Below are 16,591 nucleotides of genomic sequence, written 5' to 3'. Positions count from 1 at the left end.
CCCAGAGTCAGATCTTCACTGTTGACGTTGAGATGTTTTTGCAGTTTTACTTTAGTGCCTTATTGCAAACAGGATGCATGTTCTGGAATAGTTTTATTCTGTACAGGCTTCATCTTTTCACTCTGTCATTTAGGTTAGTATTGTGGAGTAAGTACAATGTTGTTGATCCATCCTCTGTTTTCTCCTATCACAGCCATTAAACTCTGTAACTGTTTTAAAGTCCCTGCTGCTCCTGAGTGGTGCAGCAGTCTAAGGCACTGCATCTCAGCGCTAGAGGCATCACTGCAGACCCTGGTTTGATTCCAGGCTCTATCACAACCGGCCGTGATTGGGAGTCCCATAGTGCGGCACATTGTTGTCCAGGTTTGGCCGGGGTAGGTCATCATTTTAAATATTCTTGACTGACTTGCCTAGTTAAATAAAGGTTAATAAAATTCTGGCCTTATCGTTAAGTCCCTGACCGGTTTCTTTCCTCTCGGGCAACTGAGTTAGGAAGGACACCTGTTTCTTTGTAGTGACTGTGTGTATTGATACTCCACCCAAAGTGTAATTAATAACTTCACCATACTCAAAGGGATATTCAATGTCTGCCTTTAATTATTTTTATTTTTTTTACCCCATCTACAAATAGGTGCCCTTATTTGCTTGGCATTGGAAAACCTCCCTGGTCTTTGTGGTTGAAATTGGTTGAAATTCACTGTTCGACTGATGGACTTTAAAAAAATAATTGTATGCGTGGGGTGCAGAGATGAGGTAGTCATTCAAAAATCATGCTAAACACTATTATTGCACAGACTGAGTCCATGCAACTTATGTAACTTTCTCTGTATTGTGTTTCCCACTTGCGTAATGGATCGAGTTTTCCATCCATTGTTCAATATGACTTGACCGGTGGCAGGCGTTTCAGTTGAGAGAGGTGACACCATCATATGCAAAGTACTCCACTCAGACATGGATACAGCTCCACTACAATAATACCTCACTAAGAGATAACACTGAAGTGGAACCATAGCAACAGTGATGTTGTGACCACATTTCCAGGTAGAGGGTATATAAGATACTGACCTCTCGCTGAAACTGTTTAATGAAATGAAAGAGCTGTTTGGACATTAGGAATGAACACCACAGAAAAGAAAGCACTGGTCTGTTCAGTAGGACAGGTTCACATAGAGGTGCAGTCCAAGATAATCCGATAACACACAGACAGCTGAGTTGGCTTTCTCATTGTGAAAGTGGCATGTGTAAAATGAGTAGTATGACTAGTCTGTAAGATGAGAGGAGGGTGCACTGAGGCAGAGAAAGGTAAAGCTGGTGGAAAGTACCTGTATAAATAATTATTTGTCTTTTTGTACAAAACCTATTCTTTGATTGGGTTGTGAGGGTTGGAGGAAAAACAAATGGCTGTAATTTAACAACGGGAAGCTCAGTCAGGGAAAAAATGGAAAGGAAATGGTCATCTGACACAAAATAGTCCAACATGTTTAAGTGTATGATCAAATACGTTCACATCTCAACCACGAATGCAGTCTGTTACACAGCAATTATGACACAAATATGATACACCTGTTAAGGTGCCTATCATAAGTATTCCCCCCTTGGATTTCCTCATATTTTATTGTGTTACAAAGTGGGATTACAATGTATTTAATTGTCTTTTTTTTCTTCAACGATTTACACAAAATAATGTCAAAGTGAAATAAAAATTCCATTAACATTTTTTATATTATTAATTAAAATTAAAAACAAATATCTCTTCATTAATTAAGTATCCCCCCTAGGACAATACATCCCACTGGGCACAGACGTCAGTTTTGATTTACATTTGGTGGAGTGGTGGAGTTGGTGGAGTTGTCAACTTTGTGAATTCCAAATAAATATATATAAAATGTTTATATATATATATATAAAGTCCTTGCATTGATTACTTAGTTTTACTTAGTTTTCCACATTGATTCAATGTTATCGCATAGATTTTTTGGGGGTTCAAACTGTTTTGCCCAGTGGGATCTTAGAAACACCTTTGGCAGTGATTACTGCTGTGAGTCTTCTTTATAGAACACATTTGGGTATACTTCTTGGGTAAGTCTCATAGGGGCCGATTCAGACTTAGGAATTTGACGTTCCCACTGACGCCTTTTCTATGCACTTCTCAGTATTTGGTGTTCAGACATACCTTATTAAGTCGCTTAATGCGCTCTGCAGGTATGGCTGCCTTGTGCGCTCTGAATAAATTTCATTCAACCCCTGAAAATCCTTCCATTTGCTGGCCAACAGATTTTCTCGTGGAGTTTTCATTCAATGGGGTTTTCAGTACATTTATCTTAAGCCATCCCTTTAAAGACAGTGTACCTTTAAGTTTGAATTTTGTTGACAGACTCACTAGAATATATCGAGAGAAGGGCTTCAGAATATTAGGTGTCAATTAATGAAAGTCATCTAAATATATGCATATTCTTCTCTGTTTCAGCACCAATTGGTAGATTAAAAAAATACTCTGATTTTGCAGATTATTTAGGTTAAGGAAAATACTTTAGAATCATAAAAAACAGGTTTGGAGAGCCTTTACGCACAAAAGAAAGAAAATTGTTGTTTAATTCATTCTGAAAATTGTCACATTCAGTTCCTCAATTCATGATAATGTTGAAAGATTACTGTATATACAGTAGAATAATAATAGGGAGAATAGTGTACAATAGTAGGCTATACCCTCATCTATTGCCTGCACACACCATGGAACACAAACCATGGAACTGTGTGACGAAACAGCCAAGTATTGCGCCATGCGTCAGGTTCGTGCTGCTCCATAATGATTTAATTAGCTTACATTTCTTTTTATATACAATATCATCAATTGTCACTAACGATCTTCAGCAACAACCTCACGGCCATGACGGCATTTACAGAGGAAGCAATGAAGGTAAACTAAACAATGTAATTAAATGGAATGATAACGTAGGCTTTACCATCTGAAGGGAACTAACAGGAAATTGACAGTTGAATATGTGTGGTTATTATGCCTACTGACAACCAATACTGATAGTGGCTATTAAAATGGTAGAAATAGGAAACAGATAAAGTCTGGGTAGCCTATAATTAACACATTCGAGAGTGCCCATTCCTGCAAGTTAAAAGCCCTTACAATTTACATTTTGCATAATGGCACAACAATTCATAAACTTTACCGTGGATATGTTGATATGCTCCTGTTTGCTGCCATATAACTGGTTTCACATTTGTCTCCAGCGATTATAAGGTAAAAGAGATCTAAAACAAGTGTCATTTATATTTACAATTCCCTTAGCCAAACAGATTACTCATCTACCTAGATCTTATCAATAGCTCTGAACAAGTTGTAAATGACATTGCATGGAAAATAGTATTATTTCTATCGGAAAAAAACAAGTAGATGCTTTTTCCACTTGGAATTGGTCGGTTTGCTAGAGCTTATTCATGTCTTCCTCACGTGTAAAGGTGGTGGAATTATTAGGGAATTAAGTCAGAAAGATCAGAATACGCCATATCTGTAGACACAAATTCGCCACACCTTCTTTTATTAGATCTTCACCAAATGAATAGCGGGTTCCATTTACGCGCGCTTAACTTGGGTTCGAATCAGCCCCTTAGTGCTGTGCACAATTGGATTATGCCATATTATGCCATTATTCTTTTCAAAATTCTTCAAGCTCTGTCAAGTTTGTTGTTGATCATTGCTAGACAGCCATTTTCAAGTCTTGCCATAGATTTTCAAGACGATTTAAGTCAAAACTGTACTCAGGAACATTCAATGTCGTCTTGGTAAGCATTTCCAGTGTTGGCCTTTTGTTTTAGGTTATTGTCCTGCTGAAAGGGGAAATTGTCTCTGGTGGAAAGGAGACTAAACCAGGTTTTCCTCTATGATTTTACCAGTGCTTAGCTCCGCTCCGTTTCTTTTTATCCTGAAAAACTCCCATCCCTGCCAATTACGAGCATACCCATAACATGATGCAGCCACCACCATGTTTGAAAATATGGAGAGTGGCACTCAGAGATGTGTTGGATTTGCCCCACACATAGCGGTTTGTATTCAGAACAAAAAGTGAATTCATTTGACACATTTTTCTGTACAGGCTTTTTGCTTTTCACTCTGTCATTTAGGTTAGTATTGTGGAGTAACTACAATAATGTTAATCCGGCCTCAGTTTTCTCCTATCTCAGCCATTATCCTCTGTAACGGTTTTAAAATCCCCATTGGCATGGTGAAGTCCCTGAGCAGTTTCCTTCCTCTCTGGCAACTCAGTTAGGAAGGCGCCTGTATCTTTGTAGTGACTTAGTGTATTGATACACCATCCAAAGCCTAATTAATAACTTTACCATGCTTAAAGGGATATTCAGTGTCTGCTTTTTTTTTTACCCATCTACCAATTGGTGCCCTTCTTTGCAAGGCATTGGAAAACCTCTCTGGTTTTTGTGGTTGAATTATTACTTAGGCTTTCCATAACATATGGGTTGAATACTTATATAACCAATACATTTTAATTATGTATTTTTGTTTATTTGTAAACATTTGAAGAAATGTATTTTCACTTTGATGTTAGAGTATTTTCTGTAGATCAATGACAAAAAAAATCACAATAAATCCCTTTAAATCCCACTTTGTAAAGCAACTAAATGTAAGGGGGTAAATAATTACGATAGACACTTCTCTGATTTGCTTTAAAAGAGTGTTCAGTGACTGATTCGGTGACAACAAAATCATAGAAAAACAATGTAAAAATATGTTGTTAAACAACTGACATGAAAATTAAATTGCGGTAACAGTAAATTAGTGCTTTTTGAGGTCGGTTCGGTTCATATAGCGCTGCTGCCTATGCTGTCTGACTTAATCACTATTTTAGTAGTTCTTCAAAGTAAATAAGGCATACTTAGATCAAATATTTTTAGGTAGATGTAACTCGTGAAGCAACTACTCTCTATCCCTTCTGATCGAGCATTCTTCTGTCTCTTCTCTTGACCTCTGTGTCTGCCACACACTAACGCAACGTAACAGGCGTAAAAGAAACACACAGACGGACAAGTAGGCGCAATGGATTATCATCATTGTAGTTAATTATCATGTTTTCTGCACTTAACTATGTAGACTATTGGCCTGTTGGAAACTGCAACTCCCAACACCGTTCAGTTCAGGCTTCACACAGTTCAGGCTTGATCTGCTTTATCGCTAGAGAAACTGTGCAATGTTTATATTGAGCTGACAGAAGAATAAAACTGAACAAAATTGAATTCAAATCATTTAAAGAAATTACAGTTAATTTTCCAGCACTACTGAGTAAATTAAACTGCAGTACTCTCTTAAAGAGAGAAATGGAAGAAAGAGTCCAGTCTTTCCTGAAAAGCCAGCATTGTCAATGCTTAAAATATTTACAGAAATCGGTTCAATCCCCACTTTTTTCTGCTTCCCTCCCTAAGGTGGTGGAAGTCTGTTTCATTTGATACCCTCTGTATATCTGTTTATCCACTGGGCAGATATTTTGGCTGCCTTCTCTCCGGGCCTAGTCTTTCAGCAGCCCCAGCTTCCTAAGTGCCTCTCGTCTGTCTTCTCCCATGCTGGGCATCATCACCACACTGAAGCCTGGGCAGTGCAGGGTCTTGTGGGGGGACACTGGCTGAGTAGCGGGGGTTGTTTTCACCTGTTCTGAGGCTTTGTTGAGAGCAGATGGGGTGCAATGTCCACCCTCCCTCTGGCTGCCCAGGGTGGCGGAGCGGGGATCGGGATGTATCCCATGGTCGGCCATGTAGCTCCCAAGCCCCACCCCTGAGCGCTCCAGGGTGGCAGCTTTGACCCCACTGGGTTTGGACGGGTGTGAGAGGGAAACGGTGGGCTGCTCCTCACTAGAGCGATGGAGGAAGCTGCTGCTACTTTTTACTGGCCTGCTGTTAGATTCTCTGGGTCCCTGGGAGGTAGTTGAGGGCTGGCTTCTTGTTGGGTTACCATGAGGTGGAGCTTTGACTCCCACACGGGCTGAAGTTAGTTCCAAGGAGGAGTGAGATTTGGAGCTGCACAGTGGCGTAACAGGCTCAGGTTGGGACTCATTATTGTCTCTCAGGAGCCCCAGCTTTTGTAAGGCATCATTTCTCACCTTCTGTGGGTCCGACAAACGCCTGTCCCTGGGCAATGAGCCCAAGGAAGGGGCACTGGAGTCCGTAGTGGGGTTAGCAGTATCCCTTTGGGTATTCACAGCAATGTGGGAAGGGATTTTGGGGGGTTTTGGGAACACAACTGGAGGACTGGCCTTGTGCTTGCTGGGCTCCCGGGGGAGTATCCCCTGGGCTGGGGTGACTGAGCAGCCTCTGGGTGTGCTTCCATGATGCGGGTGAATGGGTATGTCTGACGCAGAGGGCTGCCTGTTCCAGTCTCTGGTCTCAGCTGTGGGACTTTGAGGAGTTCTCTTCATGGAGGCACTCTTCCTCAGCTGCACTAGGGCTTCATAGGACAGAGGGCCTCTGGGTGAAGGAGGTGGTCTCTGACCAGGGTAGTCTTTGAGCTTTGACGGAGGGGGAATCACAACAACATTGACCTCAGGGGGTAAACAAGGGTGGTTGCTCTGACATGGCATGTTGTCCAAGGCAGTGACCTGGGGCTTTGAGAGAGAGTTCTCCTTATCTTGGGGTATGCCTGGCCTAGCCTTTGGCAGGATGCAGGAGGTGCTGTTGGCCAGGATGAACGGAGTAGGAACCAGGTAACCGTTCTGCTCTCTGGGATATTTTGATACATCTGAAAGAGAAACAAAATTCTCATTAGATGCTTTCGATATTCAAGAGGATCTAATTCCCTCCTGGGAGGGTCACTCACTGTTGAGTTTGTTTTGGCTCATGGAGGCAGAGAGGTGGGCCATCTTGGTGGCCACATTGCCAGGGGTGGGCAGGCGGTCAGGCTCATCATTGGATAGTCCACTGTCCTCCTCAGTCTCTAGGGATTCTATGGTCTCTTCCAAGAACATGAGACATGCCCTCTCCTCAGCAGACAGGTGCTCAAAGCTATCGTCACTCTGCAAGACACACAAGACCAATTTAAAAACACTTAAAACCCCACAACACGCTTAAGGTATTGTCAATTCAGTTCATTCTGAGCTGTTTAGTTCTATGTGAGGTGCAGTCATTTGTCATAAAATGTATTTAGCAAAACTTATTTTGCAGGTTCAGGAATACAACTTGAGAAATGTGAGGATAACAAATGTACTTACAAATCCAGAGTTCATGCTGACAACACTGTCACAGCTGCCTGCACTGTCCATGCCAGTCATTGTCTCTATGGCGACACCACCCGGCCATGTGTCACTCTTAGGCATTGTAAGGAAGAAGGAGTCCAAGGTAGTAATAGAAGTTGGTAGTAGAAAACCTCTCTCTCTCTCTGTTAAAAATAAATACAAAACATTAAATACACTTGGGTACTTTGATAATACCACACATTCCTATTTCACTTGTTCTTATCTAATTATCCACAAATAAAACTTAGCTAATCAATTATTATAATCCGTTTCACATAATCTATTGTCTCCCTATCAAACTCTCTCTCACACACACACCTTTGTAAACCTTTTTATATCACAGTCAGATCTCCTTACATAACCATGTGAGTGATTCACACAGAACTGATGAATGGGTTGCAGAGCTAGGGGAGAATAACAGGGTATCCTGGCTAAATCTATTTATGTGAGATATCTTAGCTAACTACTCTCCTGGTCACATGTGACTCAGATTACAGCACACACTACTCTAATCTCCTTCCGAAGGATCAATTTCAGCAAGAATGAAAGGCAATACAAATGATATCCCTCCTTAACGCTGCATCCTACTTAACCATATACCTGTTGGGATAGATAAAGTAGCTTGTTTGTTATATTATGCCTTTGAAAATGTAGAATGATGTAGGTAATTGTTGAACAATGTCTTTCACACCATTTTCCATATTATGTGTGAATGCACAACAAACAAACAGATGTGAGATATGAACCTCTAATGAAATAGTCTGAGAGTCTGATAACATAATAAAGTACTCCCTGATTGAGGGGTGTTTTAGAAGAAATGCCGCTGGAGTGGTTTCAACACCTGAGTGGTGCGCCTAAGTAGGTCAGTAGAGAGACAACAGCCGTTCTGTTCACTGCTCAGGATTTGTTACTCCATACCAGGCAATTTCCCTGTGGAAGTTAAGTCCTCTATCCACAGGCATTTATGTCAAATTTCTATCCAAATCTCTATCTTGCTCTTGAAATGTGATTTTGAATGTAACAATGTTCGTGATAACGTTTATTGTCTTTTAACCTGTGCAAATCGGGACTGACCTAATGCAAATAGCAGGGCAGTGGCACCTCAAGCAGACACTGTAGAGCACACAGCCTCATCTATTCTGATTCACAACACAAGTGCAACAAAAGTGAACAATACAGTCGATACTGGATAGAAAAGTAATACAATGTCTTATGCATGGTTATCAGTCTCCTACTGTATAACACATTCCAATGTTCCCTATAGATGTTTCACCAGATATGAGATATGCAAAAGATATGAAATGAATAACCTCCATTGTGTTTTGTGTTACATATTTCAGAGGTTTAACCAAGACACACAAAAGACTTTAACCCTCATGCCCCTATCATGCCAATGTGTATGATGAGCCTGCCCTATGGGTGAAAGAAGGGAAAATAGATGCAGGTTATCACCACACAGTATTATCAGTTGTGGTACAGTATTTACAGAGATTAGCTATATCACGCAGGTGCTGTGACAACATGCTAATTTCCTCAGAATGATAGATCTCAGATCATCTAGTTAATCATTACTTCAACTCACCACTTCTGACATAGAAGTACATATACTTATTAGCGAGAAGAACGTTCCTGTCAACTGCTCAAAAGGCTTACTCATGGTTTGGCTCATATTGAATACAACCCATATGTGTCTGTGATGGTGAGTCACCTGACACACAATGGAAAAACAAATGTGTCATTCTCCATCAATTCAGGACAAACTATATTGTAAACATTCTTGCATGATTTGCTCAAATATACACATGCACTGGGGGCAATAACATAATAAGGGGATTAACACTTTGTTGTCATAAGGCAGGTTCAAATTTGCGAGCAGATATTCAACACCATGGTCAATGTCTTTTTCTGATCTTGACACTCCCATTGGACTCAGTATGTTTGTACAGAGGCAATTGTATAACTAGTGAGTAAATGTATGCCGTGCTGGTCTTGTGTCTTATTCAGGAAGGTCAATTGATCTGTATTATCAATAGTTGCCATACAATCTAGGCAATATACAGTAGCCATGCAGATAGTTTACAGCTAAATCTATGTAGGCTATAGATTTGTTTTAATTTCAAGAATCATTCAGAATCATTATTTTATCATGTAAAAATATACAAGTAGCTATTCTCTATTGTACTATAATTAAGCTTACCTGTAATTTGTTGCAATTTTACAGGATTTGTGCTAATAACCCCACATTCCATCAATTGCGCAGGGCTTGTCTGTCCACCTGTTGCCTGCCTGTACCGTCTGCGCTTCTGTTCAGCACCTTGCTACTACAGGTGATAATAAACCATGTGCTACACGTTCTTAACCAATCATAGCACAGTACACCTAAGCTGTTGACGTTTCAGTCAAGCTACACATCTACGTAGTAGTAGGTTAACTACATGTTTTAGTGGTGTTAACCTTGATCCTTGAATCAGTAAGCAATTTTGTTATAGTATCTACAAAAATGCCTACCACTAGCGTTTTATATTCTCAGAATACCTGTGTGGGAATGGCCCTGAATGTAGTGTGTCACTGTTGTCATGCACAGGTTTCCAATCCTATTGTTGGAGATTGAAGGTTCCTTAAAATAACATGTCTAATCCAGTTGGCAATGATTAAATTGATTTAATCATGTTTGTAGGATTGGGATTCATTATAACTGCCTTTGGTCAGTAAATAATTATGGACTGTTAAGGCTATCAACCAAGATAAAATATTACCCATGACAAATTATTAAAGTGAATCTACAAAGTAAATTGTACAAGATAAAAAAATATATACAGTATATATATACTGCAATAGCATTGCCCTGTCATAGCCTTTTTGCTGACATCCTAAAATACTTCCAATTAAATATTCACTGGCTCACCAACGTGAGTTTGAAATCAATCCCATCTGCATTGTACAGGGTTTATCATAAGGAAAACAAATCTAAGCAGCATTACTGTATTCAGTTAGGGGGGAATTTCGTCCTGAGTTAAGTGTGCGTAAATGGAACATAATTCCCTTTTTTCCACTTGACTCTATGCATATTCTGACCTTGAACTTAAGCATGAAAAAAGCATGCTATTTACCTGCTATTAGTTTGGGGTCGAAATCGAATAAATGAAGGAGTGGCAGAGGTTTGTCTACAGGTAAGCTATATTCTGACCTTGACTTAATTCCATAATAATTCCACCACCTTTATGAATGAGGAAACCATGAATAAGATATAGCAAACAAACATGTTTCAAGTGGGAAAAGCATCTACCTTATTTTTCCGATATAAATTACATTATTCTCCATGCACTGTAATTTACAACTTGATGAGAGAAATGTTTCTGGTTGCCTTCCACAAATTTCCCACAATAAGTTGGGTGAATTTTGGCCCATTCCTCCGGACAGAGCTGGTGTAACTGAGTCAGGTTTGTAGGCCTCCTTGCTCGCAAACACTTTTTCAGTTCTGCCCACAAATCTTCTATGGGATTGAGGTCAAGGCTTTGTGATGGCCACTCCAGTACCTTGACTTTGTTGTCCTTAAGCCATTTTTCCACAAGTTTGGAAGAATGCTTGGGGTCATTGTCCATTTGGAAGACCCATTTGCGACCAAGCTTTAACTTCCTGTGTGTGTGTGTGTGTGTGTGTGTGTGTGTGTATTTATATATATAAATATCACACACACACACACACACACACACACACACACACACACACACACACACACACACACACACACACACACACACACACACACACACACACACACACACATGACACTAATGACAATAACAACAATACTGAATGAACACTTGTTTTAACTTAATATAATACATAAATAAAATCTATTTAGTCTCAAATAAATAATGAAACATGTTCAATTTGGTTTAAATAATGCAAAAACACAGTGTTGGCGAAGAAAGTAAAAGTGCAATATGTGCCATGTAAAAAAAGCTAACGTTTAAGTTCCTTGCTCAGAACATGAGGACATATGAAAGCTGGTGGTTCCTTTTAACATGAGTCTTCAATATTCCCAGTTAAGAAGTTTTAGGTTGTAGTTATAGGAATTATAGGACTATTTCTCTCTATACCATTTGTATTTCATATACCTTTAAATATTGGATGTTCTTATAGGCACTATAGTATTGCCAGCCTAATCTCAGGAGTTGATAGGCTTGAAGTCATAAACAGCGCTGTGCTTCAAGCATTGCGAAGAGCTGCTGGCAAACGCAGGAAAGTGCTGTTTGAATGAATGCTTACGAGCCTGCTGCTGCTGACCACCGCTCAGTCAGACTGCTCTATCAAATCATAGAATTAAATTATAATAAACACACAGAAATACGAGCCTTAGGTCATTAATTTGGTCAAATCTGTAAACTATAATTTAGAAAACAAAATGTTTATTCTTTCAGTGAAATACAGAACCTTTCCATATTTTATCAAACGGGTGGCATCCATGTGTCTAAATATTGCTGTTACATTGCACAACTTTCAATGTTAAGTCATAATTATGTAAAAGTCTGGCAAATTAATTACGGTCTTTGTTAGGAAGAAATCGTCTTCACACAGTTTGCAACGAGCCAGGCAGCCCAAACTGCTGCATATACCCTGACTCTGCTTGCACAGAACAAAGAGAAGTGACACAATTTCCCTAGTTAATATTGACTGCTAACATGAATTTCTTTGAACTAAATATGCAGGTTTAAAAAAAATACACTTCTGTGTATTGATTTTAAGAAAGGCATTGACGTTTATGGTTAGGTACATTGGGGCAACAGTGCTTTTTTCTCTAATGTGCTTGTTAAATCACCACCCGTTTGGCGAAGTAGGCTGTGATTTGATGATAAATTAACAGGCACTGCATTGATTATCTGCCACGCAGGACAAGCTAGTTGAACTAGTAATATCGTCAACCATGTGCAGTTAACTAGTGATTATGTTAAGATTGATTGTTTTTTAAAAGATAAGTTTAATACTAGCTAGCAACTTACCTTGGCTCCTTGCTGCACTTGCGTAACAGGTGGTCAGCCTGCCATGCAGTCTCCTCGCGGAGTGCAATCTAATCAGCGTCCAAAAATGCTGATTACCGATTGTTATGAAAACTTGAAATCGTCTCTAATTAATCGGCCATGCCGATTAATCGGTCGACCTGGAGCAGTGGCTTCTTCCTTGCGGAGCGGCCTTTCAGGTTATGTCGATATAGCTCTAGTTTTACTCTGGATTTGGATACTTTTGTACCCGTTTCCTCCAGCATCTTCACAAGGTCTTGCTGTTGTTCTGGGATTGATTTGCACTTTCTGCACCAAAGTACGTTCATCTCTAGGAGACAGAACGTGTCTTCTTCCTGAGTGGTATGACTACTGCGTGGTCCCATGGTGTATATACTTGCATACTATTGTTTGTACAGATGAACATGGTACCTTCAGGTGTTTGAAAATTGCTCCCAAAGATGAACCAGACTTGTGGAGGTCTAGAATTTTTGGGTCTGATTTACTTTGATTTTCCCATCATGTCAAACAAAGAGGCACTGAGTTTGAAGGTAGGCCTTGAAATACATCCAGGTACACCTCCAATTGACTCAAATTACGTCAATTAGCCTATCAGAAGCTTCTAAAGCCATGACATCATTTTCTGGAATTTCTGGAATTTTCAAGCTGTTTAAAGGCACAGTCAATTTAGTGTATGTAACTTTTGACCCACTGGAATTGTGATACAGTGAATTACAAGTGAAATAATCTGTCTGTAAACAACTGTTGGAAAAATGACTTGTGTCATTCACAAAGTAGATGTCCTAACCAACTTGCCAAAACCATAGTTTGTTAGAAAGACATTTGTGGACTGGTTGAAAAACTAGCTTTAATAAGTAGTGTAGGTTAACTTCCGACTTCAACTGTACATATAATTATAATAGGGAGAATAGTGTACAATAGTAGGCTATACCCTCGTCTATTGCCTGCACTAACTATGGAACTGAGTGATGACAAGGGCAAGTATTGCGCCATGCATCAGGTTCAATCTGTTACGACTTGGTCTGATGATTAAAGTAGCCTACATGTTTTTTCTTTCTGATCAACTGTTACTAATGATCCTCAGCAACAACCACACGGCCTGATGGTGTTTACAGAGGAAGCAAATGAAGGTAAAAAATGTATTAAATGTAATGATAATGTAGTCTGTACCAGCTGAAGGGAACTAACAGTAAATTGGCAGTTGAACATGTGTGGTTATAAGCTTCAGCCTGTTAGGGATAGGCATCCCATCCATGGGACAGTTGTAAATCATCTAGCGTCGTGTCTTGATCGCAGATTTTAGGGAAATAACAAATGTTGGTACATATATGTGTCTTGTATAGGCTGAAAGCTTAAATTCTTGTTAATATAACTGCACTGTCCAATTTACAGTAGCTCTTACTGCGAAAAAAAATGCCATGCTATTGTTTGAGGAGAGCTCAAAACAACAAAACACTATCACCGCGACAGGTTTGATAAATTCACCTCTGGAGGTGAAATGTGTACTTACATTCTGAAATATTGCTCTGATTTATCGTTCCAGAGATAACATGAAGTGTCGTTTTGTTAGATATGATAGCACAATCGATTTTGTATTTGCAAAGAAAGGAATCTGTGAAAATATAACCCTAAACGTTGTTTCAACCAGTCAAATTACGTATTTATTCCTCAGAGATCATAGAACATAACCAGACTTCACTCTATCATTAGGAGTGTAGTATATCCTATAGGACCAAATTTGGTCAGAGAGCGACACTTTCATGGCGTGCCGATGACACGGGCGGTCTTCACTTGATTGACTTTGTCAAATAAGCACCAATCGGGGTCAAACAAAGCTAACTAGATAGCAAATGAGCTGGGCTTTACGGGAGTATGCGGAAGTATACCCTGTATCTGTCGCAACAGAAAGCCTTTTCCTTTTGGACAAAAATTGCAAGAATATAGAGAGTTATGAAGTTATGAAAACTGGGTGTTTTTCAAATGTTGAACTTACGATATGGCTACTAATACTGGAAGAGCTAAATCAAAGTCCAAATACACAGATTTGACGATATTCTTGCAGAATTTTTTTATGTAAATATACATTTGGGCAAATCGTGAAGGACACATGTTGATTTCACACTAAATGTCATGTAGCTTGCTCATATTTCAAGTTATCAGTCTGAAACGTTGCACATACACTACTGCCTTCTTGTGGACATCATTGGAATTCACAACCAGAGTGATGGATAGATTTGGGACCTTTCTGGTGCATTTCAAAGATGATGGTAGAAAAAAATACAAAACAACAGTTGTTTTTTCTTTGTATTTTCTTCTACCAGATCTATTGTGTTATACTCTCCTACATTCAATTCACATTTCCACCAACTTCAAAGTGTTTCCTTTCAAATGGTACCATAAATATGCATATCCTTGCTTCAGGACCTGATCTACAGGCAGTTAGATTTGTGTATGTCATTTTAGGTGAAAATTGAAAAAAAGGGGGCTATCCCTAACAAGATTTATCAGGCCTACTGATGGTCGATACGGATAGTGGTTAATATTTAAAATGATAGAAACAGAAATCCGGGGTAGCCTATAATTAAGACATTCGAATGCCCATCCTTGCAAGTTAAAAAGCTGTACAATTTAAATTCTGCATAATGGCACAGCATTTCATAAACTTTACCGTGGGAAAATTGATATGTTGATATGCTCCAGTTTGCTGCCATATGACTGGTTTCACATTTGTAAAATAAAGGTAAAATAGATCTAAAATAAATGTCATTTATATTTACAATTCCCTTTTCCAAAATGGATTACTCATTTACCTAGCTCTTATCTCTCATCAAGTTGTAAATTACAGTGCATGGAGAATAATGTAATTTCTATTGGAAAAATAAGGTAGATGCTTTTCCCACTTGAAGCAGGTTTGTTTGCAAATCAATCCCAGAACAACAGCAAGACCTTGTGAAGATGCTGGAGGAAACGGGTACAAAAGTATCCAAATCCACAGTAAAACTAGTTCAGGAAGAAGCGACTGATCCAGGTCGATCGGGACACCGGCATGGCTTTTCCCACTTGAAGCAGGTTTGTTTGCAAATCAATCCCAGAACAACAGCAAGACCTTTGAAGATGCTGGAGGAAACAGGTACAAAAGTATTTCACAGTAAAACTAGTTTTCATAACCTGAAATCAGCAAGGAAGAAGGTATCCAGGTCAGCATTTTTGGATGCTGATCAGCATTTTTGGATGCTGATTAGATTGCATTCTGCGAGGAGACTGCGTGGCAGGCTGACCACCTGTTACGCAAGTGCAGCAAGGATCCAAGGTAAGTTGCTAGCTAGCATTAAACTTATCTTTTAAAAAACAATCAATCTTAACATAATCACTAGTTAACTACACATGGTTGATGATATTACTAGTTTAACTAGCTTGTCCTGCGTGGCAAATAATCATTGCGGTGCCTGTTAATTTATCATCGAATCACAGCCTACTTCGCCAAACGGGTGGTGATTTAACAAGCACATTAGAGAAAAAAGCACTGTTGTTGCCCCAATGTATCTAACCATAAACGTCAATGCCTTTCTTAAAATCAATACACAGAAGTATATATATTTTTTAAACCTGCATATTTAGTTAAAAGAAATTAATGTTAGCAGTCAATATTAACTAGGGAAATTTTGTCACTTCTCTTGCATTCTGTGCAAGCAGAGTCAGGGTATAATGCAGCAGTTTGGGCTGCCTGGCTCGTTGCTAACTGTGTGAAGACTATTTCTTCCTAACAAAGACCGTAATTAATTTGCCATAATTATGACTTAACATTGAAAGTTGTGCAATGTAACAGCAATATTTAGACATATGGATGCCACCCGTTTAATAAAATATGAAAAGGTTCTGTATTTCACTGAAAGAATAAACGTTTTGTTTTCTAAATTATAGTTTACAGATTTGACCAAATTAATGACCCAAGGCTCGTATTTCTGTGTGTTTATTCAAATGAATTCTATGATTTGACAGAGCAGTCTGACTGAGCGGTGGTCGGCAGCAGCAGGCTCGTAAGCATTCATTCAAACAGCACTTTCCTGCGTTTGCCAACAGCTCTTCGCAATGCTTGAAGCACAGCGCTGTTTATGACTTCAAGCCTATCGACTCCCGAGATTAGGCTGGCAATACTATAGTGCCTATAAGAACATCCAATATTTAAAGGTATATGAGATACAAATGGTATAGAGAGAAATAGTCCTACAATTCATATAATAACTAGAATCTAAAACTTCTTAACCTTGAATATTGAAGACTCATGTTAAAAGGAACCACCAGCTTTCATATGTTCTCATGTTCTGT

The 16,591-nt window shown here is 39.2% G+C and overlaps 1 protein-coding gene across 1 annotated transcript; it reads right to left on the bottom strand.

Moving 5' to 3' along the window:
- Positions 1-4,461: 4,461 nt before the first annotated feature.
- On the bottom strand, positions 4,462-9,549 carry zgc:158258 (uncharacterized protein LOC791186 homolog). The gene is made up of 4 exons (XM_024379698.2): positions 9,442-9,549; positions 7,221-7,387; positions 6,830-7,025; positions 4,462-6,751 (listed from the first exon to the last, which is right to left on the bottom strand). Exons 1-4 carry the CDS (start codon positions 9,491-9,493, stop codon positions 5,529-5,531), a joined length of 1,638 nt encoding a protein of 545 aa, XP_024235466.1. The 5' UTR covers positions 9,494-9,549; the 3' UTR covers positions 4,462-5,528.
- Positions 9,550-16,591: the final 7,042 nt, after the last annotated feature.

The sequence above is a fragment of the Oncorhynchus tshawytscha genome, linkage group LG02 (assembly GCF_018296145.1).
Source record: "Oncorhynchus tshawytscha isolate Ot180627B linkage group LG02, Otsh_v2.0, whole genome shotgun sequence".
In the NCBI taxonomy this organism is placed as follows: domain Eukaryota; kingdom Metazoa; phylum Chordata; class Actinopteri; order Salmoniformes; family Salmonidae; genus Oncorhynchus; species Oncorhynchus tshawytscha.
Note: the sequence above shows the minus strand (reverse complement) of the source record. Positions and strands in the feature narration are given on the sequence as shown.

Coding starts and splice junctions, on each gene's coding strand:
- zgc:158258 (XM_024379698.2), bottom strand. CDS start 9,493: ATGGAATGTGGGGTTATTAGCACAAATCCTGTAAAATTGCAACAAATT. Junction 7,026..7,220: donor TCAGCATGAACTCTGGATTT/GTAAGTACATTT, acceptor TGTGTCTTGCAG/AGTGACGATAGCTTTGAGCA. Junction 6,752..6,829: donor GAGCCAAAACAAACTCAACA/GTGAGTGACCCT, acceptor TTTCTCTTTCAG/ATGTATCAAAATATCCCAGA.